The following is a 25097-nucleotide window of genomic DNA, read 5'->3' on the forward strand; positions in this document are numbered from 1 at the left end:
TTTAGATCAGATACAACTATCCTATCAAGCATCCTTATAAATGATGACACTAAAGAAATTAAAGTGGCTTTATGGGTTATCATTATTTCTGTTATAATTGGATTAATACTGTTAATGATACTGATTTTAGTCTTAATTAAGGTAAGTATAGTGCAATAAGACTTTGTTAATAATTTCTAATAATCCTAATTTTAGGCGGGATTTTTCAAGCGATCCAAAAAAGAAGAATTAGAAAATTTAAAAGCAGCGGTAAGTATACAAGAATATAATAATAACTAACTACCAAATTATTAGAAAATGTTTTTCTGTTATACCATCTAAAACTGGCAGCTTTTTCAAAATCTGCTTTAACGGGAATATAAGGAGTGAATATATTTTGCAAGACCCATTTAAGATTTTGAGAAAAGATTCTTTCCAAAATTTGTTTTAACCGTTGAATAAACTAGTATTATAGTTAATTGGGTAATAAAATGAAAAGTTATGCCTTTGTATTTCTCCCAATCTTCGTAAAATTGATTCTCACTACTAACTGAAATTGGCATCCAATTCTCACTAAACACTATATCAATTTTTCATTAATCCCAATGATACACATTTTACACAATTTTTTCTGTAGGATTTTTGCAAATACTAATGTTCATTTATAAGAGTTCATTTGTGAACTTATTGTTGTTCAGTTGCAAATAAGTACTGTCAATATTTGTACAATGTATTATAATTTTTGTATTAGAACCATTAGCCAAAAAATTTTTCTAGTAATCAAATATATCGGTTCTCTGCTTATTAGAGAGTTTAAAGGCAAGGAGTAGTTTTCAACAAGAAACTATAGTAAACTTTTCTTGTGGATGTAATTACTTCATCCAAACAAAATGTGATTAATATCAGTATACGAGTTATTACTGCAGCTACATGATGATAAATGCATGATAACTATCTTGGCAAGAAGGGCGGTACATTTTCCATAACTGTACTTACTGAATAAAACGTCAGAGTTGTACAATTATCTAGTTTGAAGGTATGATAAATTTGAAAATAGATTGTCGTACAGATTTTCCCAATGCACTCGCCTGGATCTGTATATTTTATTTTTTATTGACTCAAAAGCATCTTTTCCATTATATTCGTTATAAAAGAGTCCATACAAACCTGAATTTTTGGCTAATCGGTAAGTTTTTCTTTACAAATTTTACTTTACTTCCCATTTTTTTGAGATGAGTCTCTTTTGTTGCAGTTATAAAGTGCTGATCTAGAGTCATATAAAATTATTCTCTGTGATGTGATTTTAAGGTGATGTGAATGTACACTGCGCATCCAGCTCCGTCCATCAGTATATATTATTGGCTTGTTAAAAAATCTGCTAATATGGATTTAAGAATTGTGTTAAAGCTGCAAGATTACATTTTATTAGAAATTATGACATTGTATTTTAAATAGGCAACATTCTGTTGGTTTTGTATATGTTATAAGTTTCAACGAAAGTGACAGGAATTTATCAATCATATCTGCCGTCAGCGCACATAGATCGTTTTTCGGGATTTAGGCGGCCAAAATTATTTTATGTGATATTTATATTACAAAATATTTACATAAAAAGAATTCTGTGCTTGGAATAACTTATCGAAATTATTTGTTGGTGCACGGTGGTTAGGCTCACCTACTTGTGATTTTTTATCAAAAAATATTTTATTCGAGATCGTAGTTGATTTCAAAGTGTTTTTTAATATTATATTCAAAATACATATGACATACTCACGGCTTTCGCCAAGGAGGGACAGCTGTCTACGTTTTAGTAATACTTTCAGGTATGTATTATTAAATAAAACAAAGTTTATTTTGTTAGTAAGTAAAAATATTATATTATTAAAAGGATCTTTACATTCGTTATACAATATTAAAGTTACATAAGCTAAATAGATAATCACTAAAAATAATCAATCATACATTGGAGAATTATTCATCTACATTTAAATTTTCGCCGCTTCCATCAATTTCCATTGGTCGGTTTGGCTCAGCAGGAATTAATAGCTGCATTATCTCAGGCAAAAATAATTTTGAAGCGGTTTTTTCCGAAAGTTGCCCTATCGGCAACAACGAATTTTCTATTATTGAAGCTCCATGAATTAAGACCTTATGCATCGTTGGAGTCATATGATGCCAGCCATATAACTCAACATATAGTTTCGCAGTTTCCATGGCGTATTTATCATATTCTTCAGCTTCAGGGCATACATCATTTTTTTTTTCTTAAATCATTAAAATCTTTTGATGTAGTTCCACATATATAATATCTGCTGGTCGATTTGGTGTCTGTATCTGCATTGCAGACCTTTCCGTCAACGATAGTCATTTTAAAACTATGTTGAAAAAAAAATTCTCTCCATTGAGGTCAACTTTCGTCAAGTTTAATGAGTTTACACTATTCTTTACATAATTGTTTTCTTCTTTTGTGATGTTCGTAGATTCTTTTACGAATCTAAATCTTATTGGACGGCAATATCTAGGTGAAGATGGAGTTGGATTTTGCCACACGATTTTACTTTTATCCTCACCACAAACTATTCGTAGAGGCAAAAAATGAGCTTATAAAAATATTAGCATCAGATTCATCTTCGTTTGAGAGTCTTTGTTTAAACTGGGTTTGTTGAGAGCCGTCACAACCCCATTTGCAGATTAACAGTAACGAGTTCCTTTCAACGGCATCAAGTGTGAGTAAGACTTCTTCTAAGAAGAGGGATAATCTGGTTACAGTGTGATCCAACAAAGATTGTAGGTTTCCTTCTGCGCAGGTAGAGACGTCACTCGTAATGACTCCTTGGGTGGGTATCAATCTTCTTTGGCCTTCAATAATAATTCATAATGTGGATAGAATCTTTTGTTCGTTGCTCGAATAATTTCGTACTGTCTTCGGGTCAAATCGACTTCAACAAACATTGTCAGTGCTTGCAGAGGAGTAAGGGGCTCTATTTCTTTAGACTTTGAATGTCTGTTTTTACAATCACTGGCAGACGCAGAAGAATTTTTAATGTCTTTTAAAACAGTAGACGCGTTTCTTTTTCCTTCTGTTTGTAAAATTACTTGTGCCGCGTGAACAATTACTTCTTCGTCGTAAGATGCTCGGACTCCTTCAGTTTTTTTCTCTTTGTTCTTTCACTAGATTCGGTAAAAGATTTGGTAGGTCGTCCTGGCCTTTGATGCGTGTCTACGGGTATCTCAAATCTTCCAACCAAGAATTATTGGCCTCCAAAAAGTTTTCAAGTATTCTATGCGCCCGAGACCACCTCTTTATCAAATCACATTTAAAATACGAAAACTTCTTTTTTATCACATTTTTATGTTCTTCTGTGTCCCCGTAACATACGAGTAAATAATTTTCTAAATATTTAATTTTTTTATTTATCGATAATGAATGTTGCTCGTTCATTTTATCAAAGAGGTATTTACGAGTCAACATTTTCACCCCCGAGCAGCCAGGTGAACCTATAACAATCAAAAAATAATATTAACACAAAAACATAAAATCCTATTTTTTCCTATTTTTGTCAAAAAAATTTCAAACTCGTTTATTGTTAAAACTAGCAGCTGATTTTAAGCAGTTTTCTTTATAAGACTTTATACATATAATGAAATCAAAAATGTAACTCGGAAAGGTGCGGAAGTAAAGTTTTTTTTCGATTGAAATTGAAAATTAAAGAAAAAACATTTCTAAAAAAGGGTATTATTGACGGCTCATTAAGTCATTTATTGACAATATATTTAATACAATTTCATAATAATTTAATAAAGGCTTACCTGTATTATTGGTATCCATCACTTAAACAAGCAAATATGACACGACATATAAAATATTCACCGAAGAAAATGATATACGAAAAGGGCGTCAAGAACTTTCACGTGCAGTAAGTGCGACAATCAAGTTTCTACTATTCCAGGAAAAAAATTGTTTGTCATTAGTCGATTATTGGAATTTCGACTTGGCCGCCTAATTCCTACGTATGTGCAGCAGCGTTTTAAGTTAAATTAAAAACATTTTATGTAAATATGACCTGCATAATGGATTATAACTGTACGAGACTATTAAGTAGCGAACTAAAATAATGGAATATCGATGGGTTTTATTGAAGAATTACCCATAATCTTTTTATGAAAATTAGTTCTCTCATATAAAATGTATAAGTCACATGTCACAAATATCAACAACATATTTTATTTTGAAAATTCACTTACAAAATTATAATACAAAATAACATTAAATATATTCCAATTTATCAAAATCCCTTACAACATCAATTAATTTATTGATTATGTATTTCTCACTTTTTCTTTCTTGGGAAAACATTTTGGTGCGTTCTTCTTCATTCATATCATTTGTCCAGTCAGGTATTTCATCCATTTCCGCAGCTGCCAATGGAATAGTGATAAGACACATCATCAAACCATATTTAGAGAATCTTTTCATGTTATCTAATAATTTTTCTTTTGAAAATATGTCCAAATCACATCCCAACTGTTTTAAAAAGGATAAAAGACTGGAATGATAGGCATTCAGTAAATCCTCATAGTGATGTGCTCTTAACTTTTTATCTGTGCAGGAAAAAATGAAATACGATATATCTATTGCTGGCGAAGTACATCGGCTTAGTTGCCAATCCAGAAAGCAAATTTTTGAAGGACACGAACAGTTGTCCTAAAAAGAAATTACAATAAATAGAGCAACTAAGCAAAAATGAAAATTATCAACAATTAGAGGCTGTACATTATGAGAGAACACTGTCTTTGATAATATTTGTGCATAAAAAATGTTATTCACAGCTGACTTATTTGAATTATTTCTAAACTTGCTCGGTATTTGCCTTACCCAAATTCCCAACTATTTGTATCGGTCTATAAGTTCTGAATACACTGTTTACACTACCACTACACCAATACTCACAATTACACTGTCTGACGGGCATTTCGATAACAAAGTTATCTTTTTCAGGAACTGAATGCAAACTGTTTACCTTCAGTCTCTGAACTTGGTCATCTTTTTATAATTTATGCTAGCTTTCTCCTCACTGTCAGAATAGATCACTGAGTCCCGTACCTGATAGTTTATTTCCAGATTAATTTCCATGCATTTCAATGACAAGTATATCTCCCTGAAAGGTAATGGATTCTGGCGGGAGTGAGCATTTGGTACCAGTCTTATATACTTCAAAGCCTGCCTGTCTGTGTACTATAAATGGTAGGTGTCATTTCCAACAACTTTTTTACAGTACATAATAAGAAGCTTAACGATGCTTATTTTCTCTGTCACTAAGAAGATTCACAGATGAGTGGAAGAACTTGGTTGAGTTTTATAATCGTATGGTTAAAAATGAAATTGGTTTATAAATTCAACAGATAGAAACAAATTACATAAAATTGTGTAAATGTGTAGAATTAAATAGGTTTAGTCATCATCAAAATTTTTATTGAATAATCGGTCAAATTTACTACAGTTGCAGTGCTTTTCATCTAATTTTTATATGAATCTTTAAAAAAATAATTGGGATTGTATTGAATAATACATGTATTCTATGGGTCCGATTGATATAGAATTCTCTCAAATATGGGATTGATTAAATATAAAAATACAAAATTGAAAAATAGTAGTTCATTGTTTTTACCTCGTATTTAAACAGAATATTATTTATCCAACTATCTCCATGAGAAAATACTGCGTCGCCATTAGCTGCTTTAATAGACAAATTTTCCAACAAACCATTTACAGGAAATTTGATAAACTCATTAAGTTTCTTTATTAGTTTTCTTTCTTTATCTTGATCCAATTTTTGAGTCACCTTGTCAATGACGGCTTTAATGGTTCCACATAAATTTTCCAAATTAACATTTGTAAAATAAGTTTCTTTCGTGAGTTCTACTAAGTTATCAAATACTTCTGGTTCTTTGATTTTTAGTGCTAAACATAAAGCGTGATACTTTCCGTATGCTTTTAAAACTTCCATGGAATGGTTTAAATCTATAAAAAAACATGAGCTTTCGTTAGAATTATATCACCAGTACAACATACAAAATTGATAGAAATTGAGCTGTGCTAGGCTTTTTTCCATAAGGGAAATAAAATCTTCTAAAAATACACCAATCTTGCTTTCTACTCAATCAACAGCTTCCCTCTTTAATCCCTAATATAGCAGTAGCGCGTGAGTAATAATTCCCGGTATCAAGATTTCTCCATGTTACTTTTTATGGTTAAATCTCCACGTTACGTTCCTTTTCATTTTGCAGCCATATTCCGGACCAACGTTGGCGCTCAAAAAATATGTGCATGGCGAAGTCCTCAACACCTAAGTTGTGTCCAGTAAGATATTGTATGAGAAAATAAACTACTTTACCATGTTCCCGTAAGACTCAATCTCGTACTAGTCTAATTATTTTATAGATCCAAGGTCCGATTTCACTTATTCCTGAAAAAATACATACAACAGCTGCCTCATACGACGGGTACATAATATTCTAAGCGCACCTCTGCGTTACATCGTTGTAATTAGCTTAAGTGTCGTTTTACTTCAAGCCCTTTCGCCTATATCTCCACCATGTAGAGTATGATTGAACTTAATATGCTTAAGGGCTACCGACGCGACGGTTACTCTTAAGGCATCGGATGTTTTTGCTTTGCTTCTATCTTCACTACTCCGGATAATCTGTCAGACATACTTCGTTTATAAAATAGTTAAAAGTTATAGGTGAACTTAGATATATAAAATCCATAGGATTGTATATCATTGTATATATAGTTTATTTGATACAAATGTCTTATATTTAGTTTGAACAATATTATTTCAAATTTATATACCGATGTTGAGAAAACTATACCTGTAACAATTTTTCTATTCTTCATTTCATATCCCTTAGCCGTCATGTCCTCTAAAATTAAATGTTCATATGGAGCAACATTAGATGTTTTGTAACATTTTGGTACTGGATAGAAAATATCTTCTAATCCAACTTCTTCTTGAAATCTTTTCAATTCCGGAAAAACTTGTTCGTACATACAAACTTCTCGTCCATGTAGAATTTCTATTTTAATATATTTTCTGAATTCTTCAGATTGTGGCGCACTTTTTATTATTAAATTAAAAATTCTAGGATTTGCTACTTTATCATTCTTTTCTGTTACTGTTACTCTGGTCAAAACACCTAAATAATTGTCGCCTTTGGATGAACCTTTTGAAAAGCTCAAGTCATAATCCTTAATTTCTAGTTTCTGCTCTATCAAATTTTGTAAGCTACTTTGGATTTCTTTTGGCAAAACAGAAGCACCCATAATTCCGATTTACGGCCGAAACAGTAAGAAGTATTTCCAGTATATTAAGATTAAACCGAAATGAAGAATAAATAATTCTTAAGTTAAGGATAATATAAATTTTAGATCTAGAAAATTTACGAGAAGATTTGTTGTCTTCGACGAACTAGTTACTCCGAAAGTTCTTGGTTGTCTCGCGCAGATATTGTTTAGGTTACTATCATCCTACAAAATAATCTGAAAGATATGATTTCATTACCTCTTTGTAGCAAGTTTATCAATACTTAATAGTATTTTTCCAATGATTATACATTACATACATTATTTTTAATACTCTCGTGATAATCAATAGATTTCATATTTTTGTGACTCTGTCTTTAAATTGAATATAGTGAATAGTCCACCAGTAAATTTTCAAGACTAAGCGTCACTTAACAAGTAAAACACTATTGTTCGTTAGTAAATAAATAAAATTACAATTATAATAGTACCGATAATTGTTTTCAAGAAAAGTTATTTGAAATTGTGGAGGAACACAAATTATATCATCGTTTTCTAAGAATAGTTTAATAGTTAATTAATTAATAGATCTTTATGTGTAAATATCAAATATATGAAATATATAAAGACGTAATTAGATTTTTAAATAACAATACTTTTGAATTCAACTGAAAATAAAAACAATACAAACATGCGAAAAGAATCAGGCCACAAATTAATGTCACAAATTGTAGAATAAATAATTCATTTATAGAAAAATTCAGCTCATCGTGTTTGTCTCAATGGCCATCATAACATGAGCTTAGTGTAAAAAGGAACTATGAGTATACAATTTAACATCAAGAAACAATTACCAAAAAATAAAACGTGATAGCGGTCAGTGCTTCAGTGTCCCCAATTTTTCTTTTAATATAAATTTTCATTATACGACAAATTTATGTAAACACTTGCTTATAGCAAGTTCAATGAATTCTGAATCATTATCATAATTATTTCCAAATATTGAACGTTTATAAACAGCTCTTGTTTGTATACATTCTTTTCCAAGTAGCCCCAAAACAAATAAACTAACTAGGTGATATCTGGATAAAAAAATCTTTGATTTTCCTTGTAAAATTTTCATATAAATTAAAATATTTTCCAAATATTGCCTTTTTGCCATGACAAGTTGGGACGAGAAATAAATAATTTAGATATCATTCTGGGGGTTAGAGATTTCTGAAAAATAAATCTTCCACTAAAAAAATTATTTTTCTAACAATAAAAGGCACATATTTAAGTTTTTCTTGGAGAAGAAAACAATATTCTAATATACTGTGTAGTCTTCATTATTCAAAGTAAGAACAAATGTCGGTTTATATGAGAGAAGCTTGTTTTCCTTAAAAATTTTTGTATTTTAATCTACATTTTGCCCTCTTTTGTAGAGAATATCTAGATTTATATTTCCGTATATATTGAATTTGCTTATAATTATCATTATTGTGCGTATTTTTTCTTATTGTATGTTACTGAACTTTTCAACTGCTTTCCAATACGTTTGATAATTTTCATTCACAATTAGCACTCCTCTAAAATCACTCATCGTTGCAAACATTTTGTAGATGTGGCTATGTATTACAATACATTTCAAGATTTTGAATGCATTTTTGATCTAAATGATGAAAAACAATGGTGCTTTTTAACAGAACTCCTACACGACTAATCAGATCTGATAAAATTAGTCCATAAGAAATCAGCGCATGACTACCGAAAACTATTTGGCAATTCGGTGCTTATTGTTTTAACCAAAATTGTTTGAACAATTAAAAGGAATCATCATTTACCAACCAGAAATTTTTTATAGTATCTATTGAAATAAAAATAAAAAGGTCTTTTCACAATAAAGTTAATATTTTTAGCGTATTTAAAAAATCTCAAATTTTAGTACTTTTGACCTATATAAAAAAGAATAAAGTAAAAAATATTTTTCTCATAAAATTGTTGATAATATTCTTAAATAAGATTCAGAGAAATATTGTTTATACCTGTTTCCTGGCAAGAAGGCAGGAACGTGTTTTGATTTATAGAGATAATAAGTGCAATTAAAAATAACAGTGATTAAACTAAAACAGCAATCGAAGACTAAAAACTACGAAAATTGCAGAACAAGTAAGAAAAACTACCAAATATTAATAAACTCATAACTCAGAATATCGTATACATTTAATGCAGAGATGAAATTTTTAAGATGGAAACCGAAAATGAAATACTAAATAAAAAGAACGAAGAAATGCAAGAAATTATAATAAACATAGAACATAAACGAGAGAAGAAGAAATAATATAGTAGTACAAGGACTACAGATAAATACGAAAAATCAAGAAAAAGAACAGTCGGAATGGAAAATTATTTAAAACAAGATCCATATAAAGGTACGAAGATACACGAAGAAATGCAAGAAATTATAATAAACATAGAACATAAACGAGAGAAGAAGAAATAATATAGTAGTACAAGGACTACAGATAAATACGAAAAATCAAGAAAAAGAACAGTCGGAATGGAAAATTATTTAAAACAAGATCCATATAAAGATACGAAGATACACGAAGATGTTAAGCTCGGCGAGAAGACATGTTTAATAAAATTAACTAATTCAAATCACAAAAAAGGATCATGTAGAATAAATATAGATTGAAAGATAAATAAGATAAAGAATACCCATTCTAAACGATATGTCACGAAAAGACAGAGAAATACAAAAGATAACCAGAATAAAAACAGAGGAAGAAAAGAAAAAAGGAATGTAGATCAAAACTGGCTACAGAATAATACAGATTGGAGGAGAAGAATGGAAATGAGGAAACATGAAAAATAAATAAAAAAAAGTTATATCAAAAAAATGAGTCAGAAAAATGATGAAGAAAAAGACAATAACAATAAAATAAGGTTTAGTTAAGATAATGAATCAAAGTTGAAGAATAAGTTCAGATATTGCAATATTAGTAATAAATTAAGCGTTAATAGTAAGAGAGACAAACAAAGAAGTATTGGGAATAATATGAATAATACTATCAATAACAATAATAATAGTAGTAATAACGATATCAATCGAACCAATCCCGTTTTGGAATTGGACAGACACTGCCTCGCGGAGCGACCAATCGTGATTCTATCAACAATAGACATAAGGAACGCCTTCAACTGGGCCAGATGGGTAGACATCCTAAAGGCGCTTAAAGACCACTTCGGAATCGCTGACTATTTGACCCAAGTGGTGGAGAATTATCTGACAAACAGGAGAATAATCTACGAGACGACAGAAGGACAGGTGACAAAACAAATTACCGCAAGGGTCGTTTAAGGATTAACACTGGGACCGGATCTATGGAATGGTCTATATGATAGTCTGCTTATGATCACCGAACGATATTTCTCACAAGTAAACGAATACAGACTTCCCATCGAGATCGAGACAGACGAAATCGAGTCTAGATGCGAAGTAAAGTATTTGAAGGTCTTTTTGGCCCCACATACGAAAGGCGGCCGAGAGGACCGCATCCTTGAGCCGCTTAATGGCAAAAATTAACAAAACACGGCCAGATAAACGAAGGCTGCTGATGGCGACAACCCACACCGGAATGTCTCTGCACAGGCTGCCATAATGATGGCGGGTGTAATCCCCGTGGATTTCCTGGTTTTCCAGCGTAAGAGGGTATGCAGAAGCAGTTAAAATATAAGACGAGAGGATACAGAAGCCAGAGAACGCACTAGAACAATACAGATATGGCAACAACGGCGGACAGAAGAAACATCAAGTTAATTGACGCGACAACTGATAAAAGACCTTTGACTGTGGACCGAAAGGAAGTTCGGAGATGTGAACTTCTACATTAACCAGCTTTTGACGGGACACGGTGGTTCTTTCCGAAGGTATCTCGACAAAATGAAGGAAGTATAAACACCTGAGTGTTGCGAACACGACTCAGATGATGCCGAACCACACTCTTCGCGTGTTACCCACGAAAAAAGGAAGTAGAGAAAACTGTTAGTAGCCTAAATCTTGACAATATCGTCCAGGTGATGCTAAGCAAGGTAGAATTGTAACAACTAGTTGCCATCTACACCGAAAGAATTCATAGGCAACATAATGTAGGTGGTATGACGATTTCATAGAAAACGAACAGACGGAACAACATACAAAGACAGATCCACCAACCAGAACTGATATTACATAGTTCCTAGTTGGACGGAGATTATAGAAGAGGCGGTTTAGTGGATAGGCTACGGAAGTCCCACAAATCCATCACCTTCTCTGGTGGAATCCGTTACTTGGATTCCACATTCTTCTTCAAAAAAAAATATTGATAACGATACCAATAATGCGGGTAATATTACTGATGTAAATAAAAGTAATAATGACGGTGATAATAATGATATTAATAATTATAATGAAAAAATATTGATATTAATAATCACCAAAAAATGACAAGGACAACAAAGTAAATAACGACGAGAAAAATGATATACTTCGATAGAAAAAAAATAAGGATAAAGGAAAAACAAACTGTAGAGTTAGCGCTAAAATAAGTAAGGGAACCAAAAATATCTCAACATGGAAACAATCGAAAGTACTACAGGAATAGAAATAGAATGGGAAGAAAAGTTTAAAAAATTGGAAGTTGATATAATGACAATTACAAAAATGAAGGATTAGGAGAAGATATGCAAAATATGGCCAAAAACAATATATTAATATACAGACCAAATAGACCAAGGTCAGAAAGAACACTTAAAGTTGAAATGAAAAGATAACAAACGAAAAGAAAACCATCATAGTAGTATATAGCCCAAACGAAGATGATAAAATTGACAACAAAAAAATATTCTGGAATGAGCTAACAGAAACAATAGAAGAATCAAATGGGAGATTGTACAGAAGAAGAATACTGAATAAAAAACTTGATAATAACGAATACGTTCTGTCAGCATCAATATATCCAAATATATACACTCGAGAGTTAATAATCAATAATGAATTATGTAGTAATAAAACGATAACATAGAAATACAATAATTAAATACGCAAGAATAAAACGAGGACCAGTATTTGGCTGCGACCACTACAAAGCAAAATCCAAATTTGAAGATAAAAACAGAAAAAACTACCTTTGTGAAGTAACAAAAAAGGGAAAATATAAAAACAAACTAAGAAAAAACACATCACTCAGGAATATCAATAAGAAAAATAATTATAATAGTGAATGTAAATGTAATGCAGAAAAATTGTGGAATTACTTTACAAATATTATATTAAATGCTACAAGAGAAACAAGAACAAACACTGTGGTAGTCGAAAGATATAAAAGGTAACGTAAAAGACTGCAATATCAGAGAAAAGAATTAGATCAACAGCAGAAGACACACTTGAAGATTTTTTGGGCATGAGAAAAAAACAAAAGTAACGGTGATTGAGGAGGAAGAAACCGAGATAAATATAAGAATCAATACAGAAACACTGGAATAAGTGGTGGACTACCAATAACTAGAAACAATAATAGATGAAAACGGGACACAAGATGCCAATATAAGTAACAAATTTGCAAAAACCAATAAACTATATTACGCCATGAACACTGAATTCATAAATAAAAAAGAAATATCAAGAAACACCAAACTAAGAATATTCAACAAATTTTTTTATGAAATCGATTTCATAAAAGTTATTTAAGTATGAAGCGGAACATATACTTAAATCACTTTTCTACCGGTTGATATTAATTATTTATTAGAACAGAAAGTACTTACAATGAATAAATTTTTAGAATGAAGGTTAAAGATGTAGAAGTACTAAAAAATGAAATAAGATATAAAAACATGAATTTATTTATTATTAGAATCATTTTTAATACGCTTATATAAGCTTGTATGTATGTGTGTAACGGAAAGAAACGAAAGTCAATTTCTGTGCACTTGACAATACATTAATTTGATAAACAACAAAACTCCGAAGGTTCTCCCCTTCTTTTGCGCTGTTGTGATATCTTGGAATGTCTAACACGCCTACCTACGTCTTCGGCATTTATGAAAAAAGATAATCAATATACCTAATAATAGCCACTTGGTTTGCTTCTTATTGGAATATAGATACTGTATACAAAACTAATGCTCTTGATTTATTATGTTTTAAAAAACTGGCAACACTTAACGCGGTTATGTTGAACAAGCATAATATGTTGAATAATGTTAGGAGACGGTTTTTTTCACATTATGAACAACTAATAACTAAATTTTAGTTTTAGGGTATAGGGATTGTAGGAAATTTATGTTAATATTTCAATCGAAAACACTTGTAAGTATACTTTAAAATCTGTATACTACAAGCTCATACTTAAACATTTAAGAAATAAATCGAAAATGGTGATTTCTATAAAATGAACTAAACAGCATTTTTTACATGGGAAAGTCTAAGAAAACAATTTCGAAAATAATTTCTGCAAATCATCGAAAATTTTCTGTTATGCTTCAGAAATGCTATATGTGTAGTGTATTGAAAATTGTTATTATATGTTATAATTTCTTCCAAAGTATAATAAACTCTCTAATGAAAACCTTTTAAAGAAATATTTAAAAAATGAAAATTCTCGATTTATTCACTTGAACGATTGCATGTCACTTATTTAGCAATGTATGTACTCCAAATTGTCCTAATTTTTGTACATGATTCCAGCTAGAAATTCATACACATAAGTATGGACCTCCTTGAACATAATCTCAAATTTCAATGTTAAAATTTAAATAAGTGTACTGGATGTTCAACACTCAAGTATTATTATAGAAGTATTTTACTGGCAAATTTCAGCTTAATCGTACCAGAACGTTATAAACTTGCAATCTAGGCTTATTTAATCCTATTATACCATATCGTACCATAAGCAAATGGGATGTGTTGTGGCGTAGTTTCTTTTTGATTATTCAAGAAACAATACAATTTATCGGAACTCATTCCTAGATATTATTTACAAAATATCTTTTCATTATCACTGCATCGAAGATATCAAGTTCTAGTTTCTTATCAAACATTATGTAGGTTTCTAGTACTGTGTACCCTATTTTAATAATCATAAATATCTGGTCTACAAAGATTACGTTAGATTTTATGACGATCTATGCATATTTTTTCAATAACAATATTCTTGGAACTTGACTCGAGATGTTTTGTATTTCGGAATGGTTATCAAAGAACCATTCATAACTTCGTTCTTTTGAAAAATTTTTTGATAGATATCATTGTGAGATAATGATAAATAAGTATAATTATAAAACTTTTTAACACGTTGACGGACAGTAGGAACAAGCGAAGTTCGAAAATTGACACTATATGTTTTTGTGATTTTTAGAATGTTAGAAGTATAGTTTTACTCTTTCTGCTTAAATAAACTTAATTTTGATTAATTTAGTACCTTTAATTAGGTTGCGGCTATAACCGTCATGGCGCCAGCGGACTCTATACACTAAGTCATAGGACGATGGCGGCTATAACAGCAAAAATTTAAAAACGTAAATGACAGGTTTAATGGTTCAAACAAGCAATTTTTGTATGCAACAAAGTATTTTTGGGAGTTTTACACGAAATGTTAGTTCTTAATCAAACAAAAATAAATAAATGACAAAAAACAAACAAAAATAAATAAATGACAAAAAAATTTATTATAATTTTATAATTATTATACATTATTTTCGGTATGCCATGTTTCAAAGCATGGTGCAGGACACAGTGCAGGTTTTGACATGCAATTCTTGCAGCAATATGATGTTTCCTTCCTTATTCCCTGTTTATAACATTGTTTACAACGTTGAAAATATGTTTTTCGCTGATAATTTTCAGGAGGTGAAATTTTCTCAGGAAAATGCTGTGTTCCATTGTTGTTGATTTCATTGGTTTGGATTTGTGCACGTTTAAATTGAACCAAAGTTCTTCCATCCCGTTTATTATCTATACCAGTTAGAGATCGTATGATTGCTTCCCTGTACTCTATATACTTCATTTGAGAACCTGCCTTTTCTTTAAAGATGTAGAAAGAATTCCATACTGCTACATCCAGTAGATGAAAGATTACCTTTTTATACCATCTAATTGTCTTCCGTGGACAGGAATAATAGGACATCATCTGATCTGCTCTGTCTACACCTGACATATTCTGATTATAATTCACTATTTCAATTGGTTTTCTCTTTTCCTGTTGTCGCCGGTTAGCTGTGTTTATCATGCTTGGGTGGTAAGCTGTTGTTAGACATAGCACATCCCGTTTATCTTTCCATTTGGACACATAAGTCTGATTTTGGCGTCGCCATACATGTTCTCCTTTTCTAAGCTTACGACGTGTTATTTCTTGTGGCAGACCCTTCCTATTTACACGAAGAGTTCCTGTCACATGTGTCTTTTTGCTAAGTAATTTTTTAGACAATGGTAGACTGTTGTAATAATTATCCATGAACAAATGATGGCCTTTGTTTAAGTATGACTGCATCAATCGCATCACAAGACTTTCAATAGTTGTCATGTTTTCATCGTTTTCTCGATGGCCTTTGTATACTTCTATATTCAAAACGTAACCTTGGGCTGAACAAAGTTCATAGAATTTAATTCCGTATTTTGCCTTTTTGCCTTTCATGTACGTGCGAAAATAAAGCCTTCCTCGAAATAATAACAACGATTCATCTAATGATAATGCTTCATTTGGTGCATATGCATTCGCAAACTTTTGTATGAGCAAATCAAGAAATATTTTTATTTTCCTCAAAGGGTCGTTTGAATTTTCTTCCTCAACACAAAAACACCTCAATATTTGCTCAAACCTCCTTCCAGACATTTGTGACGGAAATGCTGGATGGTAATGTAATGCATCAATGGAAAAGAGTTTTCTAAGGCTGGAGAATTTTAGCTGGGACTGAAGCAAACACAAACCTAAAAACTTTCTCATTTCGATCATATCAGTATTTTTGAAATTTGCCTTTCTACTATGCCTTGTATGTGGCCGTGCTTGATTGCAAAGTTTTATGCCGTAATCATTCGTAGATTTTATAAACATTTCCATTACTTGGTCATCCCATATTTTTTCAAAAACCTGAATTGGAGAAACATTTTCTTCTATATCCAAAAGAATCCCAGCGGCATCTGCATCAAAAGAAAAGTTTCTTATAGATGTTGTATTGGTATGCCATGTCTCATCATTTTCTGGTTCTTCTGGTGCTTCATATTCCTCATCTGTAGTTGATTCATCATCTTCACTATCCGAATTGTTATTTTCAGCACTGTCAGCATCAGATTCAGACTCACTGTTGCTTGATCCACTATTCATTTCCTCAACAATCTTCAGCAGCCTAGCCTGATCTTTTTCCCAACTGTCCATTTTCTGTAAATATTGAATAAAACATTTTATTTTGTATTATTATTTATTGTATATTATATATATAATATATATTTATCATTTACATTATCATTATTTATTTATATTTCAAATGTAAAACCAAAAAAAAAAAGTAAACAGTATAACCTATAGTATCGTTAACCTAACCTAAAATGCTAAATTTTGTTTTTTTATTTCTGTTTAAAGTATAAAATGAATAATAAACAAATACATACCAGTATAGTTATATAAATAATAATAAATATCGTTAAACGTATCAATAAGAACTATAAATTCAATAGAAAACACGATCGCACTACTCCCTTCACAACCACGTGCATACTGAATCTGCAACTCGTATAACAGGTGAAATATGAACTTCAACCTAAAAAGATGTTTTCAAAACACGACACTATGCTTCTACGTATACGCCAGTAAGTGCACATTTGTGCTGCTATAGCCATAGTGTCTAAAAACGACCGTTTCGTTTTGGACGGCTATAGCAGTCATGCCACATTGTGAACTTCGTTTTGACGGCTATAGCCGCAATTGTCCGTCAACGTGTTAATTTCAAAATTCCCTGCAATATTTAAATTATGTTGAGTTTCAAGTAAAATTCGAAAGAAAGAATTGAAAGTTTCGCTATTTATTGATTGTTTTATAATTAACTGTCAAATAAATTGATTTTGAAAATTATTTCAAAAAATGTTGAAATTTGGATATAATTTGAAAGCTACCTTTAAATTTTTGATATTTTAATTTATTCACTTTTATTTGGAATGTATAGATATCGTTAAAAATTATTGAGAATTATTAATTTCCTTCTACTACACTTCTACTCTATCGGAGCCTTAAATTTTTTTTCAAATACTCTTTTAATTACTTCCTGTTAATACTACGAGTTACTCTATTCGCCTGAAAACTGTGAGAGAAAAAAAAGCCTTTAGGAATGAAACGCACTTTATTACTGGCTGAAAATTGATGATGCCTATTAATCAATTCTATATGTCATCTTCCAAATTGCTACTCCAATTTTAAATTACTACTATCTTATTCATATTATTATTCACAACGTGTAAAGAATATTCATAGACATTTACTTACAGAAGTATGACTTTTTAGATACGGATTTCTACTCATTTATTTATTCATCTTGTTTTTTCAGTTTCACTTTGTATAAAACTCTTCAATATTTTGATAAAGCCATACTCCTAACTATAACGTACAATATTTAAGTGAAAACCATTTCTATGTATCATTAATAGTATGCGATGCTGATCAAAATCTAAGAAAATAATAACATCACTATGACTACCTACTTTCTCCTATTATCCACGGAATACTATATTATTGAACTAAATTGCTATTACCTTGATATTGACCTTGACTGATATTTTTGAAAGCACATAAATATATATTTCTTAAAGAAAATATGATCAAGAAAAATGTAAAATACAAACAAGGCCCGATTACGTTTCGGATATCATATCTCGTTCATTTGTCTTGATTTGATTGTAAATAATTGCAAATCATAATTATAAAATCAATTTAAATATTTACTATATCAATATTCTATTCGAATCAATAGTAAATAGAAAATAAAACGCACATATTTCCGGATAAATTTTTCGAACATACCTGATACTCTCACCTATCGTACCACTAACAACATTATTATATACACGTATTTAATTTAAAATAAAATATAAATGCAATCTAGAACACTATAAGTATTGAAATTGTTCGTTGAGTCAGATAAACGTTTATCTTGTAACAAGCTTGAAACATTATCTTCGGATGTTATTGACCTGGCCTAAAAAAACTTATAAAACCGTTTCGTTGACTGTTTTGCATAATCACCAAAACAGCATTATATAATGTTGATATTTTGTATCACGTATTTCCTAACCTATTTCGATTGAACAGAACAATGACTACTTTTCTAAATTTCTACATAAAAAAGTGCTAACTTGATAATATATATTGAATGGAAATAATACTTCACTACTCATATAGGTTGAGTATTAGTAGAAGTACACTGAAGGCTTTGTTACTGATTTCTCGACATTACTGTTATACAAAGTATTTCATTGAAAACTATTCACCTGAATCTGAAGGCATCGCTTGAATGGGAAAAAAACTAAAACAAAGTCATAAGAGAGGGAGCACCTCCCTCCTTGATATGATCAAACCTCCCAACACCTCCTAGAGTCACTATTACTTTCAAATTATTAACATGCTGTTTATTATTCAACTACTTTATTTTAAATAAAATATATTAATTATAATTCAAATAAATTTATCGCTATCGATTATACAGTGTGTTTCAAAAAAGTGATTCCGTCTCAAGGATAGATAGAAAACTGAAAAATATTAGTTGCTGAGTAAAATATTTTCGTAAAGCCATCCGTATTCATGATAACACATTTAATACGACTTTACCGCAACCACTGGCAATATTGTATTGAAATTTCATTCGAATATGTTCTGGAAGCTGATACATCCAATGAATTTGTTTTTATGCCTTACTCTCATAGAGGGCGCTAATTACACGGTTCGTACCAAGTAGTATTGAACATAACTTTTTCAATATTTGAAGTGAAGTTAAACATCATTTAATTTTGCACCCTTAATAAAACTCGTTTTTATGTACCGTTTTCGAAATATTTTGATTTTATGATTATGAAGTAATAACCGATGCTGGTATAAAGTATTGATAAAGTTATTAATTATTATTATTATTATTAAATAGGAAGCATTATGTGAATTGAAAATTTTTTGTCGCATGAATGAGACCCCATCGTTAAAACGCATCCATTTAAAAAAATTGGGACTGAGGACTTTCGTTTCTTGTAACGTTTGTTATTTATTAAATTAGATATTGTTAATCAAAATGTACTCAAATTTCGAATGCAATGACATGTTATTAATCTTAGGCGAGTGTTTAGGAAACTATAGTGTAGCGTTGTGCAGAAAAGTTTTCTCGAAGAAACTTACCAAGTAAAAAAAGAGGAAATATGAGACCTAAATAAATAAAGTCTGGTAGGCCAAGAACAACAAGAACCATTAATAAAGAAAATATGATTTTGAATTTAGTTCACCTCCTTAATGGCTTGATCAAACATTAGCTTAACGTCTTGCATTTTGAATGTCTTGTTGTGTCTTGCTACAAATCCTTTCACTTGCGACCATATAAGTTCTATAGGATTTAGTTCTCAATGATATGGCGGTGGACGCAGCACAGTTACACTATGTTATTCTGCTATACCTTCCACGGCGTATTTCATAAAACGATGTTTGTGTAAATTTGCTATAGCTAAAAGTTTTTTTTTATCAAATTATCTTCAGATTCAATATTATCAAACCTTCTTTTAAAAATCCCTCTTTGCTTCCAATATGGACGATTATTAGTCTTTTCCCTTTACCTGGAGGCACCGTTGACAGGCCTTCCATGAAAGCTTGGCGAGCACTGGTTATATTTTTGTCTTGTCACATTTTTGGTACTGTATAACCTTCATTAATCCACGTCTCATCAAAATAAAAGATTTTCTTCTGCTCTGTTCTGTACTGCTTTATACTTCTTAAGTATTTTCGTCGCCAGCAAACAATTTCATCGCTTTCCAGTAAAAGTGCTTTACGGTTATGCTTTTCCCAGACAAAATCCATATTTCTCAAAGTGGTCCATAAAAGTTTTTTAGTTATCAACGGAATACTGTCATCCTCGCCAAGCTCCATCAAAATCTTATCTAGCGAGGGTATTTCTTTTTTAAAATAAAAAGAGTGAACTTTTCTTCGAATTACACTTTTGGTGTTTTCATCAACGACTAGTCTGCCTAGACTTTTCTTGAGAGGTTCCACTCTGCCTGCTATCTTTCTCCACCGCAATAATATAAAAACGGTGGACTTTCCAACTCCAGTCATTCGGGAACATCGGTCGACAATTTCTTGTACAGTACATTTATGCAATCGTGTACATTTAAAATAATAAGTTTTTCATTCACTGATAGTGGAGAATTATTGAAACATCTTTTCGTTGGTATAAATGTTGCCATTTTATTACTAATCTTATAATAGTGTGTACACTATTTACGGCTTAACAGCAAATACTGATGCATTAAACAAAACAAATATGCTTATAAAGGTCTAGAAATTTTGATTAAGGCACCATTGTCCTTACGGGGCATGGTTAAGCCGAATTTGAAATAGGGTTGAAATGAGGCAACTATATAATCTACTACCCAAGTAATCCCTACACAATATTTAAAGACCTACACCTATGGCCGACACCGAAATTGAGCCGAACTGGACGGAATTCCCCATTTTATTGCTTTATACCTTTCTGAAATAGACTATAATACATTTATCATTACTTCATACAAACATCGGTTATTACTTCATAATTTCCAAATCAAAATATTCCGAAAACTGTACATAGTATCGAGTTTTATCAAGAGTACCTTTTTGGTGCAAATTTTATGATGTTTAAGTTTACTTGAAATTTTGCCTAATGAATAATATTTAAAAAGTTATGTTCAATACTACTAGGTCGATCGTGTAACTAGCGCCCTCTATAATGGTAAGACATAAAAACAAATTCATTAGATGTATCAGCTTCCAAAACATATTCGTATAAAATTTCAATACAATGTTGCCAATGTGTGTATATTTTTTTTATTCAACGCCCTTTATCTTGAATACGGATGGCATTTCGAAAATTTTTTACTGCTATAATGCTAAATGCTATAATTGCCTACGAAAATAAAAATAATAACTAATTTAATATTGAAATTCTTTTCTCAACTTTATAACCGGATTTTAATTACAGTTTCCCATTGTCGGATTCAATTTTCGTTGAAAATTTAAAATTCAAAACATGATCTATTATTTTCATTACTTTTTTTGTAGTTTAATCCCAAGATAGATATTTAATTTTATAATAGATTCTAGATGTTTAATAATTGTTATTGGGCAGTTATCAACGATTTACCCACTCACATGGATTTTGCCTTAAGGTTTAATACTTATAAGCTATTTGTAAGCTGAAATGCTGAAAAGTGTAAAAACCGCAAACCTGAATAACCTATAAATTACGCTGCTCATTAGAATTAATATTTGACAGTCAATTAAATGGGAATAATTGTTAAAGTTGAATAAACTACAGACAAATGAAATAACCCGTAAGCCGATCATTTACCCACTGGTCTAGCAGGGTAGAAAGGATCATATAATATGTCTACGACCCGATTAACTCGATAAGTTTCCGAGCAACAATGAACGTGATCCGGGTTAGCTTCCGAACACTCAAATCATGATCGGGTTAACCCGATCATAGTTTCCGAAAAGTACTATTGTCACTTCTCGAAGAATCCAACCGTATCCCGCCAAAATAGGAGTCGATCAAAAATTTCCTTATTCAAACAATCAAAATCAATTTCAAAAATCAAGAAATAAAATCATTCTTTGGACTTATTGGTTATTATCGTCGATTAATTCCAAACAATGCGATGCATCGCAAAAATTGGAAATCAGAAAATACAGACTCCTTCGAGTTAACAAATCTAAAACGCAATAAAACTTTGTATGTTTATAACTATTTTAGAAATAATATAAATTATACTGTTAAAGCCATGTTTTCCAATAAAATCCTACTAGACAACGAAGATAAAAAAAACGTGTAGAATATCTTGAGAAATATCACACAGGCAATAACAATGGAATTGTCGGAACATACAAAGAACTAAAATAAAATTGGCCATTCGCGCAAACTACAACTTCAGACAGAAACAAATATAAAAGACATCGTTATAATATAACCCAGCTTAGACCCATGCTAGGCAAAAATCTTTCCACATGCTAGATTTGTTTCTATATAATAAAATACTTATCGCACAATTATAGATTCCTTCTCTAAATTCATCCAATATTATAAAATAGCAGACAAATCGTCTACTTTTAATCCAAGTATTACTTTTCTCACCACAATTAGAATTCAATTCTGCAATAATAAACAAAAATTCTAAAGGTGCAACAAATCGAAATCGAATTTACAATTGTAAAGATTCTATTCGACATTCATAGAAAAACTAAGAACTCTATGAGATGAAAACCTTAACCCTTGCCGATATTTTCACACTTGATATCTTAATAAATAATCAATTAATTCATAGTGCTACAAGTTGTTCAATCCTTTTTTATCGCAGGCCAATATTTACATTGTGACTTCGATCTTCGCTTAAATGAGTATTAGTAATCAAAAACATAAGAAGAATTGATATCTTTAGTATCGAATTTATACCAAAAACAGAAAGAAAGAAATTCTAGGTAAACACAACCAAAACGTAGAACCAATCCCAGCTCAAAATCTATCACAAAAACGTAAATTACATGCACCTTCTACCACTATAAGACCGGAAAAATAAAATAAAAATATTGGATAAAAATGGCAAGCAAAATTGTAGATACTCATTAAAAATACATAAAACGAATTTATCATGTGACGAATAATAATTCTCAAGGACATAAACCTTCACAAGTGGACAATCCTTGGTATTAATGAATTCAGTTTGAATGAATTAGTAACTAAAACAATGTCATAATAATAAAAATTCACATTTTCTATGCCACCTACTCCACGCTTAAAATATACCCCAAAAATATCACATTATTATGCTGCCACCTACTCAAATACATACTAATAAGCAATGGTCCGAAATCTGCCAAGGATAAGCACTCAAAATGTCATATTTCCTATATTAATCATTTTCCATTAGAATCGGTCCTTTCTAGACTGTCGCCCCAAGCCTCCCGACTAGGAAAGCCTCGCGCTTCTAAAAGTAGAAGTTTTAGCAGAAACTAAAAATCCAAAAATTAAATTTTGGGAAAATTTAATTAACTGTTTCACAAAATTATGGGAATATTTCTATGTAAATATTTTAATTTAAACTACAAACTACTTACAATTATTAATAAATGGGTCTAAACAGTAAACTAAATTGTGTTTAGGCCATACTTTGTGCGATAGGTTTATTAATAAATATGAAAAGACGAACTACTAAAAGTTCAAAATACAAAAAGTATTTCCAAAGTTGATTTCTTGTATCTTACAATATGTGCACATAGAGAGCCGACGATTAATAGTGATACGGCTCAGGTGAATGGCGAGCAAATTGTAGGGAAACATCTCGGCTAATGATGATTGGGCTAGACGGACTGGCGAATTAGGTGTTATTGAAAGAAGAAGGGGTTTAATCAGTGTAAAAAAAGGCAAACATATCTCGCCACAAGCCTCACGTTGGTAAAGGCTGGCAATGCTTCGGTATTAAATCAGTACTAAAATAGGAAGAAAAATGTGACGCTCTTAATCTCAGCCTACATACTAAGATAACGTCCCCATTGGAAGTCGAGAAGACGCAAAATCCAACAGAAAATTCTAAATTCTGATTAAACTTGTTCTCGTTTTTTATTATTAATTCATACGTAAGCAGTTGTCTTGCATAAAATCATTTTTTATAAATCCTTTATGTCTTGCCGTTTTTTTTGAAGTGCAACAAACATTTCTTGATAGAAATATTATGTCAATAAATTACGACTCAATTCAAACAATTTATTCATTTCTCTGGGATATGATGGTATATTTTGTGTACATGAATATTTAAGGAAAATCTTATTTATGATGTCAATACGAAGTAATTTTGCTAAAAATTTGTCTAATTATTACCAGAAACACCTTATATCTTCATTAACCCTAAAAGTATGTTCACTATATAAGAATGAAGGTATTTTGTTTTTTTTTTAAAATATTCAGTTTGAGTCCTCTCCGATATATACGTTTATATGTTCTGATTTTAAGGAGAGAAAATGTGAACACTTAAATATGTACATGTTATTTTAGGCCAATCAAGAAGCTAAAATATTGGAAATAATAGATTACAGTAATTCTCCAGATGATGAATTGGATCCAACTCAAGACCAAAACGTCACTTATGAAGAAAGTGGTCAACCAATTTTTCATGGGCAGACAACCTCATCACAGGAACAACTTGTAGATAATTAAGAAATATTTGAGTTTATTGAATTATTAGTTTGCTATATACTTCTGAAATCTCAAAACGAATATTAGTTCATTGATATATAGTGACTAAATTTTTCCAGTATTTTTTGTCTTGAAATTTATTGTTTTTACAATTGTTAGAATTGCAATTAAAAATTATTTCAATGTACAAATGCTTATTGTTTTCCCCACGATACATTAAAGGAGAATTAATAATTTTTGAAAGATAGATAAAATTGACGTTTCGATTTTTCTTTATGTCTTTCTTTATCAAAATATTTCTTGCGGGCATTTTTAAAAGAATAATTAATATATGATGATTAAATATTTGTAGAATAGATAAAAACATATTAGTAGATATCTTAAAAACATT

The 25097-nt window shown here is 30.8% G+C and overlaps 2 protein-coding genes across 7 annotated transcripts in view; one reads left to right on the plus strand and one right to left on the minus strand.

Annotated features, from left to right (window-relative positions):
- The window catches only part of LOC130452766 (integrin alpha-PS3-like), a 91994-nt gene extending 67097 nt beyond the window's left edge, over window positions 1-24897 (plus strand). For 2 of the 3 annotated variants that reach the window (XM_056792187.1, XM_056792189.1), the window contains 3 exons: window positions 6-141; window positions 196-249; window positions 24566-24897. In XM_056792187.1, coding sequence (XP_056648165.1) covers window positions 6-141; window positions 196-249; window positions 24566-24727 — 352 coding nt within the window. In that variant the 3' untranslated portion in view covers window positions 24728-24897. Of the gene's footprint in view, window positions 1-5; window positions 142-195; window positions 250-1231; window positions 1415-24565 lie in introns of those variants that run through there. The other variant, XM_056792190.1, reaches the window with a different exon arrangement.
- On the minus strand, window positions 1903-21263 carry LOC130452767 (piggyBac transposable element-derived protein 4-like). Of its 4 annotated transcripts, none has more exons than XM_056792193.1 (4): window positions 18780-21263; window positions 6856-7522; window positions 5649-6001; window positions 1903-4684 (listed from the first exon to the last, which is right to left on the minus strand). In XM_056792193.1, exons 2-4 carry the CDS (start codon window positions 7304-7306, stop codon window positions 4247-4249), a joined length of 1242 nt encoding a protein of 413 aa, XP_056648171.1. In that variant the 5' UTR covers window positions 7307-7522; window positions 18780-21263; the 3' UTR covers window positions 1903-4246. The 4 variants fall into 4 exon arrangements, with proteins under 4 accessions (XP_056648171.1, XP_056648170.1, XP_056648172.1 ...); XM_056792192.1 differs by lacking the exon at window positions 18780-21263 and adding an exon at window positions 18313-18755; XM_056792194.1 differs by lacking the exon at window positions 18780-21263 and adding an exon at window positions 18284-18300.
- Window positions 24898-25097: the final 200 nt, after the last annotated feature.

Source organism: Diorhabda sublineata, chromosome 2, assembly GCF_026230105.1.
Source record: "Diorhabda sublineata isolate icDioSubl1.1 chromosome 2, icDioSubl1.1, whole genome shotgun sequence".
NCBI lineage: Eukaryota > Metazoa > Arthropoda > Insecta > Coleoptera > Chrysomelidae > Diorhabda > Diorhabda sublineata.

Bases quoted from the DNA above. Each gene is read 5' to 3' on its own strand.
- LOC130452767 (XM_056792191.1), bottom strand. From the start codon at position 16,677: ATGGACAGTTGGGAAAAAGATCAGGCTAGGCTGCTGAAGATTGTTGAG.